The 13,337-nt window shown below is 38.5% G+C and overlaps 1 protein-coding gene across 1 annotated transcript; it reads left to right on the plus strand.

Moving 5' to 3' along the window:
• The first annotated feature begins 3,201 nt into the window (after positions 1-3,201).
• LOC129780714 (uncharacterized) lies at positions 3,202-7,127 on the plus strand. The gene is made up of 2 exons (XM_055789139.1): positions 3,202-6,938; positions 7,052-7,127. Exons 1-2 carry the CDS (start codon positions 3,202-3,204, stop codon positions 7,125-7,127), a joined length of 3,813 nt encoding a protein of 1,270 aa, XP_055645114.1.
• The last annotated feature ends 6,210 nt before the right edge of the window (positions 7,128-13,337 follow it).

A 13,337-nucleotide genomic window follows, 5' to 3' on the forward strand; every position in this document is an offset into this window, starting at 1 on the left:
CCTTGAATGGAAATGGTCACCCTAACGAAAAAATAAAAAAAAATCTAATGTTTTGCGATAAAGAACAAAACTACCACTTTTCATCGAAATCTGAGAATCACTATATCGGTTTGGCATGAAATGGCTATATATATACAAAATATACATATACAATTATATACAAAAGACAATCTTTCGTGCATCGTGATGCACAAAATATGAATGAATCTATGAAAATTAACGTTAAAAGACATTTCTACAGATCCGCACACTTTTACAGACATTTCCACATTTTTTACAGACTTTCACATATTTTTACAGACTTTTTTAAAAAATTATCTGGCAACTCTTCGTTCGAGTTTCTATCAGCGTTGACGGCATTGAGCTTCGTATTACGAAATGGGGGAGTAGGCATAATAATATGGATTTGCGGAAGAAAAAAATACACTTTTAAAATCAAAATTATGAATGAAAATTATTTTTTCCAAATCAATTTAGTACTCTATGTAAATGAAAATCACTTTTGCTTGCGAGTAGTGAAGAAATATCATACAAAAATTGTGTCTAAAGATAATGTTATATTATAATGGTAAGTTTTGGTGAGAATATCTGTAAATTCATAGAAAATAATTGAAACTGGGGTCAGACAAACGTATTTATAGTGGGCAAATAACGAAAAAAATTTCATACATATTTTAACAAATTAAAACTGTCTTAGACCCGACTAATCTGATAGAGAATAGTTAGCCTCATACAAACTAATATCGTATCTAGATGTCGACACCATTCCGCCGTCAACGCGAATCGAATATTTCCAAATCGCAGGAGTAAACATTTACGTGACTGTAACTTCGTTTGTTTTTATTTCGTTCGGAGAAATATTATATCAGGGAAAGTGGACATTAAAAATGCGTTGCTCAGTGAAAGGCTGCCCAAATACGAGTGAAAATGTTCGCGTAAACTTTTATCGTGTACCCTCGGAAACATATTTACAGACGCGTTGGGTCGATTTTTGCGGAGACGACAAACTAGCTCCGAATAAGGGTTCCCGTATCTGTGGAGTAAGTACGATGTTTCAATTATTGAAAACCAAAAGTGTAGCAACCTTTCATACACATTTTCAGGTTTATTTTGATAGAAATACATCGTTACATTTCAACCGGAAGAGAAACCTCGTGAGAAACCGTAATGCCTTTTTCACAATTAAGCCGGTAGTTGACTCAGAAGATTACGTCCATCATCAACGCGAAGCGCAGATTGCTTTACCGTTATATTAATCACCAGGACTAGCGGATCATAATTAAGCGGATTTCATTCGGTCAGCTTCACTAGCAAAGCTGTTTTCACCGACGTTTGAAAAAAAAACGTCTCCAAAACATTTCAATTTTGCTATGTATGTACGTATAGAAATTCGCCGATGTCGAATTTTGCTCCTACATAAAATCTTGGAGTGAACTAAGCATTATTCGTAGGTTGTTTATATTCTGTCAGGTTCTGACACCTTGCAATATAAGATGCTTTTTCAGGGATGCAATGGTCAATTGAAAAATTGACGGAAAAATGTAGTTCGTTCATTTTATAAGCTTAATTATTTTTGCCTTTGATAACAATACCTTTTTCATAGTATTGATTATCATAGAAAAAACTAGAAGTGGGTTATATCTTTGATATAACCGCAAGGTGGACGTAGGACTAACGTTGACTTAGCAATCAATAATTAACAAGCATATAAATCTTAGACATTTCATTTTTCGAATAAAGTGATTATCATACCAAATCATTTTATATAATAAAGTGACTATCATATAATTCCCCGTTGAGCCGGAAAAGAATTATTAACGCTCAAAGGGGGAATCGATTCCTTCTCGGAAATACACAGCGTGAATAGTACCCACTCCCCAAGCCCCGGCAATTGGAATCATCGTTGATCTGGAGCAGGATTATTAACGCTTGAGAAGGAATGGATTCCTCTTCGGAATTACACAGCGAAAATAAGACCCCCTTCCCAACAATTCCAACTTTCCAATAACGACGATCGATTGCAGCATTCGTAAACAAATAATTTTATAACGCTGCTTTTATAAATGTGATTTCTTCGACATGTAATATAATATCCACTTCGACCATACCCACAACACCATATCATACCATATCAAATCCATAGTCAATCCGAGTACAAAAGTACCCGCTGCTTGCATCTAATTAGCTATGCCAATTTCCCCTGGTTCCATGGTTTTAAAGTCTGTGTTAGGGAAACATTCCGATTTGCAAAAAACACAAGCGAGTACAAAAGTACCCACAGTTCGCATCTATTTTGCAATGTCGATTTCCCTAGTCTTCAAGATTTTGAAGTCTGTGTTAGGGAAACATTACAATTTGCAAAAACTCAAACGAGTACAAAAGTAACGCTGCTGGCATCTAATTCGCTATGCCAATTTTCACAGGCTCCATGGTTTCGAAGTCTGTGTTAGGGAAACATTCCAATTTCCAGATACGCAAGCGAGTACGAAAGTACCCACTGCTTACATCTATTTTGCAATGCCGATTTCCCCTGGATCCATGATTTTGAAGTCTGTGTTAGGGAAACATCCATCCATTCCAGCGATCGTACCTCAATTGTTGCGCAATCATAACTGAGTGGATTTCCGAGCGGCACTCGCTTATATACCGATTGGTGTGATTTCGATAGCCTGTTTTGTTGAGGCACCGATGAGCTGTTTGTCCTAATCGTGCTACCTTGATAGGAGTAGCCTTGATGATTATCAATGTTGTTAACAAATTGACAACAAACCACTATTGTGTTAAAGAGACAAGAAAATTTGATTGAATAGATGTGAATAGTTCGATTATTGGAGAAAAGTTAAATTATAATTAGTTTAGAAAAGTTGATTGAATTTTGAGAATAAGATGGAAATTTTAAAGCGTATATGAAGAGAAGCGTAAGTGTAATTGTAACAGCGAGAGTAAGTTATAAGCTTGAAGAGTATTTTTATTGTAAATTACAGGATTTACAGAAATAAAGGAGGGATTTGAAATCGAAGGAAAGGATTCAGAAAGTGTAGAAAATAGAAAACTACTCATGTGAGCCTCTGTATATTTCTGTATTGTAAAAAAACTAATTTTGTGAATTTACAGTTTTGAGCCGTTAGTAAAAATACACGAGCTGCGAAAAAGTGGTTTGCATTTTCTAAAGTAAGAAAATCCCTTGGAACATTCTCAAAAATGAGTAGACCAGGTTCTAACTTGGATCAAAACGAGACAGTATACAACTGCGGAAGCTGTGCCAGACCCGATCATGACGAGAGCCAGATGGTTTATTGTGAGAGTTGTGAGCGCTGGTTTCATTTCACCTGCCAACAAGTGACGTCCGATGTGAAGGATGATGCTACCTGGGTGTGTATTGATTGTTCTGCGAGTGGTGGCAATCCTAATCCTCCTGAGCACACTGATCCCGTTGATGCAGAGCTTGCTGAAGAAGAAAAGGCCCTCACCCGAGAGAGGGAGCTCTTTCAGAAACAAATGAAAAAAAGGATGGAGCTGGCGAAAATGAAGCTGAGGCTGGAAAAAGAAAAACGGGAAATGGAGTGGGAATTTGAAAAGCAGGAGATGAAAAGGAGAATTGCGGCAGAAGAAGAATTTAATCGAAAGCGACAGATAGAAAGAGATTGGATGCAACGAAAATTAGACAGCGTGATTAATGAACGGTCGGAAATAGAAGGTAGATTGAAGAAAAAAGAATATAAAGCAATGTCTAAAACCGTAGATGAGAGATTGAGACTAACAGAAGCGACGTCTTCAGAATTTAGCATTGGGAAACCGAGCAGTTCAACGCCTTTAGAAGATAGAACAGCGCAGAATATTAGAAAGTCAGAACAAACGAATCAAAAACATCAAGAGAATGATAGGGAAACACCTCGCCGTAATCCTTCAGTAAAAACAAAAAAGGATTTGTCGAAAGAAACTCAAAAGAAAAAAGTCGTAGTCCAGGTAGGCGGGGGCGCTAATGACTCTAAAAGTAAACATGCAGAGCATGATAGTGATAACGGATTGTCAACGGAAGAGAGGCAGACTGAAACTTGTGCTGAAGTGATTAGCGAAATTTCAGATTCCGAAGAGGAAGAAATTTGTTCTAATAAAAGTTTAAACATTGAAATGGAACGACTAGAAATAACACCGACAAAAGCGCAGTTGTCGGCCCGTCAATTTCTCTCTAAACGGCTACCAACGTTCTCTGGAAAACCAGAAGAATGGGTTATGTTCATAACGACCTACCAGACAACCACGAAAGCATGTGGGTTTTCCAATCTAGAAAACCTGGCAAGGTTACAGGAATGTCTGAAAGGTCCGGCGCTAGAAGCCGTTTACACTCGTCTTCTTCTCCCGAGTTCGGTACCACGAATCATTGAAGAGCTTCGAGAACAATTTGGACAACCTGAACAAGTTTTGGACACATTGATGGCGAAGATACACGCTGTAGATGCTCCCAAAGTCGATAAACCAGCATCTCTCATTCACTTCGGCAGGTTAATACAACAACTATGTGATCACCTCGAAGCAACAGATCTCAAAGATCACTTGATTAATCCAATGCTTATCAGACAACTAGCGAAAAAACTATCACCATCTACCAAATTAGATTGGATCCGATTTAAACGAAACGAATGTAGCAAGGGCATAAAAATTACATTAAGTACATTTGCAGAATTTCTTTCGGAAATTGTGTCGGTGGCGACTGAAGCCGTGAATATTATAGATGGTCCAGCTGATAACAGTCACATCGATAAAACAAGAAAAATCAAACCGAATGAACGCGAAGGCTTTTTACATGCCCATGGTGCATCGGAAAATGAAGGGACACAAATGTTACAAATGCAGAATAGAAGACCATGTTTGATGTGTGGTGAAATTAATCACAGATTACGTAACTGTCAAGATTTCTGGAAGCTAAGTGTCTATCAACGTTTGCAAGCTGTTGACGGATGGGAGTTGTGTCGCATATGCTTGAATGCTCACGGGAATGCCCGTTGCAGAATGAATATACGGTGCAGAGTAGCAAACTGTCAAGAAAGACACAATACATTATTACACCAAGAAGAGTTGCAATCTAATTGCAATATGCATAGCATGCAATTTCAACAACCGATCATTTTTCGAATGATTCCCGTAGTATTATCTCACGGAGACAAATCAGTGAATACATTGGCATTCCTCGATGAAGGTTCTTCATATACTCTGATAGAAAGCTCGTTAACAAAATATTTACAGTGTCCCGGTGTTACATGGACAGCAGGAATGACACGATTAGAACGTTATTCGCAGAAACTGGATTTGTCTATATCTGCTCAGGGTTCAACCGAAAAATTCTCAATAAGAAACGCGCATACTGTTGAAAAACTACAGTTACCCATTCAAAGGCCACAGTTTGATGACATCATGAAACGATATGAACATTTAAGCGGTTTACCAGTGATTAATTATCCAGAAGAATCTCCAAGAATTCTCATTGGTTTGAAGGATGTTTATTTGTTTGCTCCATTAGAATCAAGAGTTGGAAATCCTGGGGAACCAATCGCGGTCAGATCAATATTAGGCTGGACAATATATGGTCCTGTGGCAAATGAGCAGTCTCAGGCGAATATTGTAGGACATCACTCATGCACTGAAATATCCAATCAAGAACTCCATGACCTACTCAAATTTCAATATACGTTGGAGGAATCAGATGTATCTGTGGAATTTATTCCAGAATCCGACGATGTTCGTAGAGCGCGAGAAATTATGGAGAGAACCACTGTCCGAATAGGGGAACGATATCAAACTGGACTGTTGTGGAAAGAGGATGTTGTAGAGTTTCCCAACAGTTTCCCAATGGCAATGCGACGCATGGAAGGGCTGAAGAGACGTTTAGCGAAAAATCAAGAACTTTTAGAGAATGTTAAACAACAGATAGTAGAGTATCAGAATAAGGGATACTGTCATAAAGCAACTAAAAAGGAACTGACTGAATCAGATCCGAAACGTGTATGGTACTTGCCACTCAATGTTGTACTTAACCCCAAGAAGCCGGGTAAAGTGCGTCTTGTTTGGGACGCAGCAGCGGTTGTAGAAGGGATTTCCCTAAACTCCAAGTTGCTTAAAGGTCCCGACTTCCTTACATCACTGCCATCGATAATCTGCAAGTTTCGTGAACACCTCATCGGATTTGGAGGAGATATCCGAGAGATGTTTCACCAAATTTATATTCGTCCAGAAGATCGTCAAGCACAACGGTTTGTTTTTGAGAGTCAGATCTATGTTATGGATCGTGCAATATTTGGGGCTACATGTTGTCCCAGTCAAGCATTATACGTAAAAGACACGAATGCTAAAGAATTTGCTTCAATATATCCAGAGGCATCAACAGCAGTAATTAATAAACATTATGTTGATGACTATTACGATAGCGTGGAAACTGTAGACAAAGCGGTGAAACGAGCGAAAGAAGTAAGAGAAATTCATTCTAAGGCTGGTTACGAAATTCGAAACTGGATATCGAACTCAACAGAATTTATGAAACAACTTGGAGAAATAGAGACTAATCGTTTGATTCACTTTCATTGTGACAAAGAATCTGGTTTCGAACGCGTACTGGGCGTCGTTTGGGACATAAAGGAACATATTTTTACATTTTCCATGCAGATGAGAAGTGATTTACAACCATACCTCGTTGGATTGAAGCATCCGACGAAACGAATTGTATTGAGCTGTGTGATGAGTCTTTTTGACCCTCTGGGCCTCCTCGCAGTTTTCACAATTCACGGTCGAATACTGATACAGGATTTGTGGCGGAGCGGCTGTGACTGGGATGAAATGATTGATGAGGAGTCTATGCAAAAGTGGAAACGCTGGACGAGTTGTTTGATCATGGTGGAATCAATTAAAGTTCCTCGATATTACTTCGGAAATGGATGCGCTCTAGAGTATGAATCTTTGCAACTACATATATTTGTAGACGCTAGTGAAAACGCGTATGGATGTGTTGGCTATTTTCGAATTTTGTCAAGTGGCATTCCTCATTGTTCGCTCGTTCAAGCACGATCAAAAGTGGCACCTTTGAAAAAGCTCTCAATTCCACGCTTGGAACTAATGGTGGCAGTCCTTGGAGCTAGACTTAAAACTAGTATCCTAGAAAATCATGAGCTTACCATTAAACGAGTGTATATTTGGACAGATTCACGCACTGTTCATTCATGGATTGTGTCCGACCATAGGAAGTACAAACAATTTGTTGCATTCAGAATTGGCGAGATCCTTAACCGCACAAAAATAATTGAATGGCGGTGGATCCCCACCAGTATGAATATAGCTGATGAGCTAACCAAGTGGGGTAAACATCCCATGCTAAACTCGGAAGGCCCATGGCTTACGGGACCAAGATTCCTATACCAGCCCGAGTGCGAATGGCCTCAGCAAAAAGTGGTGAAACCAAACGTGGAAGAAGAATTGCGAGCGGTATTCCTGTATCATGATATCCACATCCCAGAGCCAATGATTGATGTGACTAGAATATCGAAGTGGAACATACTTGTACGTACCGTAGCCTGTGTATTGCGTTTTATCTCAAACATTCGTAGAAAGAAACAAAGGAAATCGATTGAAACGCTTCCTCCACTCAGAAAATATCCGTTTTCATCAAGAATAATGCAAAACTCTGTAAGGCAGTCTTTAAAGAGAGAGGAATTTCAAGAAGCTGAACGACATCCGTTTAAAATGGCTCAAAATGACGCATTTCCCGATGAAGTGCGTGTGTTGCGGAAGTTACGAGGAAACTATAACCAACTGAATAAAAAGTCATGCGACAAAAGCAGTATACTATATACATTGTCTCCAATTATGGATGACTTTAACATTGTACGTATCGAGGGTCGAATCGAGAAAGCAGAATTTGTACCATTTGATTTACGATTCCCGATTATTTTGCCGAAAGGACACTTAGTTACCATTCGTATGTTGGAAGATTACCACCGGAAGTTTGGTCACGCAAATGGAGAGACGGTTGTGAATGAAATAAGACAGAGATTCTACATCCCTAATGTTCGCTCTGAATTGAAGAAGGTAGTACGAAATTGTGTGTGGTGTAAGGTACATAAATGCAAGCCACTTATTCCTAGAATGGCATCACTCCCTATTCAACGTACTACACCTTATTTACGTGCCTTTAGTTTTGTTGGCGTTGACTTTTTTGGACCGATATTGGTCACAGTTGGAAGACGCAGTGAAAAACGATGGGTTTCACTGTTTACATGTTTTACTACGCCCGCAATCCATTTGGAAGTAGCTCATAGTTTGTCTACTCAGTCATGTTTGATGGCTATTCGCCGTTTCATTTGTCGTCGTGGATCACCTATTGAGTTTTTCTCTGACAATGGTACTAATTTTGTAGGCGCATGCAAAGAAATTATTAAGAAAATCGAGGTCGATTGCAGCGATAGTTTCACCAACGCGAGGACGAGGTGGAATTTCAATCCTCCTTCTGCTCCCCATATGGGTGGTGTCTGGGAGAGGCTTGTTCGGTCCGTTAAAGAAGCGTTGAAGGAGTTAAATGATGGCCGAAAAATCAACGACGAAATATTGTCAACATCACTTGCCGAAGCCGAAGATATGATAAATACGAGACCTCTGACATATATGCCGCAAGAATCGTCTGATGTGGAGGCATTAACCCCAAACCATTTTATTCGTGGATATCCATCAAGTGGTAATGAAACTTTCCCAGAACAAACTGAAGAAGCATCAGCATTGCGTGATCAATATAAGCGTTCCCAGCTGTTGGCAGACAAACTTTGGAGAAGATGGATTCAAGAATACCTGCCTACAATAAATTTACGAGCGAAGTGGCATGAAGATCGAGAACCAATAGAAAAGGATGAACTAGTGTATATAGCAGATGATACCAACAGAAGAGACTGGGTACGAGGCGTGATTAAGGAGATTATTAGGAGTACTGACGGTCGACAAGTTGTGGTGTTGGCCGGAGGAAAGCTGTACAGACGTCCAGTAGCGAAAATTGCGGTGCCAGAGATACGGGAAAGTAAATCTGATTCCGAAGTGCATTCTTCACAAGAGTTGCTGTTGAGGCACCGATGAGCTGTTTGTCCTAATCGTGCTACCTTGATAGGAGTAGTCTTGATGATTATCAATGTTGTTAACAAATTGACAACAAACCACTATTGCGTTAAAGAGACAAGAAAATTTGATTGAATAGATGTGAATAGTTCGATTATTGGAGAAAAGTTAAATTATAATTAGTTTAGAAAAGTTGATTGAATTTTGAGAATAAGATGGAAATTTGAAAGCGTATATGAAGAGAAGCGTAAGTGTAATTGTAACAGCGAGAGTAAGTTATAAGCTTGAAGAGTATTTTTATTGTAAATTACAGGATTTACAGAAATAAAGGAGGGATTTGAAATCGAAGGAAAGGATTCAGAAAGTGTAGAAAATAGAAAACTACTCATGTGAGCCTCTGTATATTTCTGTATTGTAAAAAAACTAATTTTGTGAATTTACAGTTTTGAGCCGTTAGTAAAAATACACGAGCTGCGAAAAAGTGGTTTGCATTTTCTAAAGTAAGAAAATCCCTTGGAACATGTTTTGAAAGCAATTTTAGGGCTGTTGAAACAAGTTTTGGATCAAAAAGTAACAAGCATATAACGCGTAGACATTTTATCTTTCGAATAAAGTGTACATCATACTATTTCGTTCAGTTGTTTGGGAGCTATTAACGCTCAAAATCTCGGTCTTCGGCCTAACGCTTTCGTTTTCGAAAGTTTGAACTTACACCCCAGTATAGAAATGAAAGACGTAGTCCTACGTCAAAATAACACTCCTGATCATTGGAAAAAAATTATATTGGATCTTTTTTGACAGCCGTTTTGATTCAGTTCGCACTACCTAGATTAAAATCAAGGCGCCTAGAAGTATATCCTAAGGTGGGCCAACTTGCTAAAACCACTCTTCAGCCATATTGGAAGTCTACTGTGTTTTGTTTGTAAACAAAACACAATACGCTAGGGACGAACCTCGTTCGTGATTAGTCTGTCTCTTTCACGCTACAGGCAAATAATTCCCCTTCTGCTTTCTTCCGTACTGTTTTCATATACCGCTCCGCTTACCAACTTAGTGACGAAACGGTCTCACCTTAGGATATACTTCTAGGCGCCTTGATTAGAATAATAATAAGCCATATACACTCGACAGAAAAATTAAAGGAACAGTGGATTTTGTGGATTAACACAATATGTTGCTAACCAACTCAATAACAAATCCAATGACCCTTATTATTAGGCTTTGATGTGGTTTTTAGAACGTTCCTGTAGATCCTTTCCATACAGGAACAGCTGAACGTATCAATGTGAAACGTTCACAGGGTTTTTGGGGATATATTAGGTTAACAATTTTCCTGTTAACGTTAGAACTTACTGCAATATTAGCAAAATTTCATAAGATTTTCTAAACCACTACAAAAACTATGCACGTTTTAAAACCGAGGAAAAAAATTAGAATTTTTTTTCTCCAAAGCAATAAATTAAACTTGTACATAATTCAACTCGTATAGCCCCGGATTATCCTTGCAGTCCACATCAAGAGTATTTGCACAATACCAGTGTCGGTTCTCATTCCCAAAATATTTATTGTATGGGAAGAAAATTGTCAGAAATTCGACTAGAAAGTAGTTACATATCGTGAAACATCCGAAAGCAAACCATGTTATTTTTTATTTTCTTGTTTAGTAGATGTGTGAGTCCCAGTGATTAACGTTTTTCCAACGAAAAGCTCAGTGTCGGTCCGTAGGGTTAATGGAGTTTTTAAAACTGACTTTCGATTTGCGGTGCGATCATAGCATATTGAATTATCCATCATCAAAGACTAAGGAGTAATTTGTCATTTGATCGAAAATATCTCTGTATGGAAAGGTCCTACAGGAACTTCCTGGAAACAAAATGAAATTTAGCAAAAAATTGTGTTAGTCCACAAAATCTTTGAAAAATCAGTAAGGAATCGTTTTATTTTCATTTCTTCCCGATATTGTTGTCGACACCAAGATAAAAATATGTACGTAAAATATTCGAATACCTGAAAGTTGGTGCTTTGAAATGATGTGTATCCCATCTTTATGTGATGATGTTTCACAAAGATACAGCATGTCAAAAATCCCTCAAAAACTTTGCCTCTGTTCCTCTAATTTTTTGTTCAATGTACATGGACTTTCCGGCCCAAATATGCATGGTTGACGTAAGCGCCAACTGAGTGTTTCATTTGAATTGAAATAACACCGAAAGCCGAGGTTACATATCACAAAATAGAAAAATCATTCAAAGTTTGTCCAGAAAGTGTTAAACGAATCGTCGCAAAGTTCGGCAATGAGGACCTCAGCAGAAGTGGACAAAAAACCCGGACCAAGTAATCCCGAATTGGACCGAAAAGTTGCGAATTATGTTCAGAAGAACAGGTCTGCATCTATTCGTGATTTGACCAAGAAGTTCAAAACCAGTATTGGGACGATTCAGCGGATTAAACAGATACATGGTCTATAGAAAGCAAAAAGTGGCCAAACAAACACCGGAGCAGGAAGATCGAGCAAGAGCTCGAAATCTATATGAATGTATTTTGAACCAATGCATTCTCATGGATGAAGAACCATACATCAAAGGGGCTGTCCACATACCACGTGGACAGAAAAAGCATGATTTTAGACTCCCCCTCCCCCTCCGTTGACAAGAGTGGACATTTTCATACCCCTACCCTCTTTTGTCCACGTAGACATTTTTCTTTTTCAATTAAAACAATTGGGGAAATAACTGAATTGCGCCTAAATTCCCTTTTTACTCCATTTAGGTTTATTTTATTTCAAATTTTACTAGCTGTACCCTGCTGTACCTGCTTTGCTGCAGCCCATTGTTTTTGCATGGTAAAGAAATGACTAGCAAGTACAAAGTATAAAGCACATGTTTCATATGAGTTTGATTTTGAAATACTTGTGAGTATACAATATTTTTTGTCATCATCAGCGAAGATATAAAGGTTATCTGGTTTGCCAACATGGAAACACGCAATGTACAGTTGAGCAGGTGAGAAACAATCCGCATCTAAATATAAACTTCACAACTTCAAAGATTAATCTTGAGTTTACTAATTATGATTGCAAATGCCAATCGAATAAAAATAAATGAATTTAAAATCATCTTTAAATACAATTTTAGTACCCGTTTTTTAAACATTTGCAAAAAAATGTGTTGATATCACTTAAAATACAAATTGCATACAATTCATCTCGTTTTTACCGTGATATTACGTTTACGTTCACAGCTTTATTTCAGAAGAGTGCTTATTCCATCTGGAAATCCATGAACATCTTCGCCAGTAATAATGCAAATAATCTGATTAATTCGAACATTTTACTACAGAGATATTCTTGATCGAATGAAAAATTATCTTTTCCCTTTGGATTATGAATATTTCATGATATAACGATCGCAAAGCACATCGATGGGCAGTTGTGAAAGTATGAATATGTTCTATACAATATCCAGTCATTGCTTTGACAAATGCATTGATTCATGACAGAGTTACAGCGTTCCAAAAATCACCCAAAATTTACGATGTCGCATTCCGCTCCTCCATTTTTTTTGTTGAGTGCAGTTCTTTGTACCCCTCCGGAATATGATCGATCACTGCAAATGCCGATTCATATTCACTCTGTATTTCCGATTCACCTTTAGTCGGTAGCGCAATACGAAACCTTTTCCGCCATAGTTTGGAGAATTTTCTAAGGGTTCTTATCGAACATTCTGCTTTGAGTGTCTAGATGATTTTCAAAGTGCTCGCGGGGAAAAGTGACATCAGACAACTTACGATTCATTCCTACCCCAGCGAGTAAGATACAATGGTCGCGATTCAGTTTTCGTCAAATATTTCATCCGTTTTACGAGTGTAAACTGTCTCATAAATTGTTGTCAAGCGTCTGTTGTATACCCGGTATAACGGTCTACCGAATCCCGATCCCGGTTGCGGATCGGGGAAGAAAAGGCGCTGAATAATTAGTGTAAATCTAATCATACTGCCTGTCTGAAGAAATCTCTTTTGTTGTTTGTACACAGTGGCTCCCGTACCAAGCCGTCTGACGGCTGCGGGTTGCGGAGGAAGAAACATAATGACGTCTGTAACCTGCAATGTGTGTACAAAAAACATTACCACTGAGACCGATAGAGTGTATTGCTTCGGAGGATGTGAGCAAATACTGCACACTCGCTGCGCCGATCTGAGCTCGGCTGCTGTTGCTGCTCTAAGGGAAAATAACTCCTTAATATATATGTGCTTCG

Source organism: Toxorhynchites rutilus, chromosome 1 (assembly GCF_029784135.1).
Source record: "Toxorhynchites rutilus septentrionalis strain SRP chromosome 1, ASM2978413v1, whole genome shotgun sequence".
In the NCBI taxonomy this organism is placed as follows: Eukaryota; Metazoa; Arthropoda; class Insecta; order Diptera; family Culicidae; genus Toxorhynchites; species Toxorhynchites rutilus.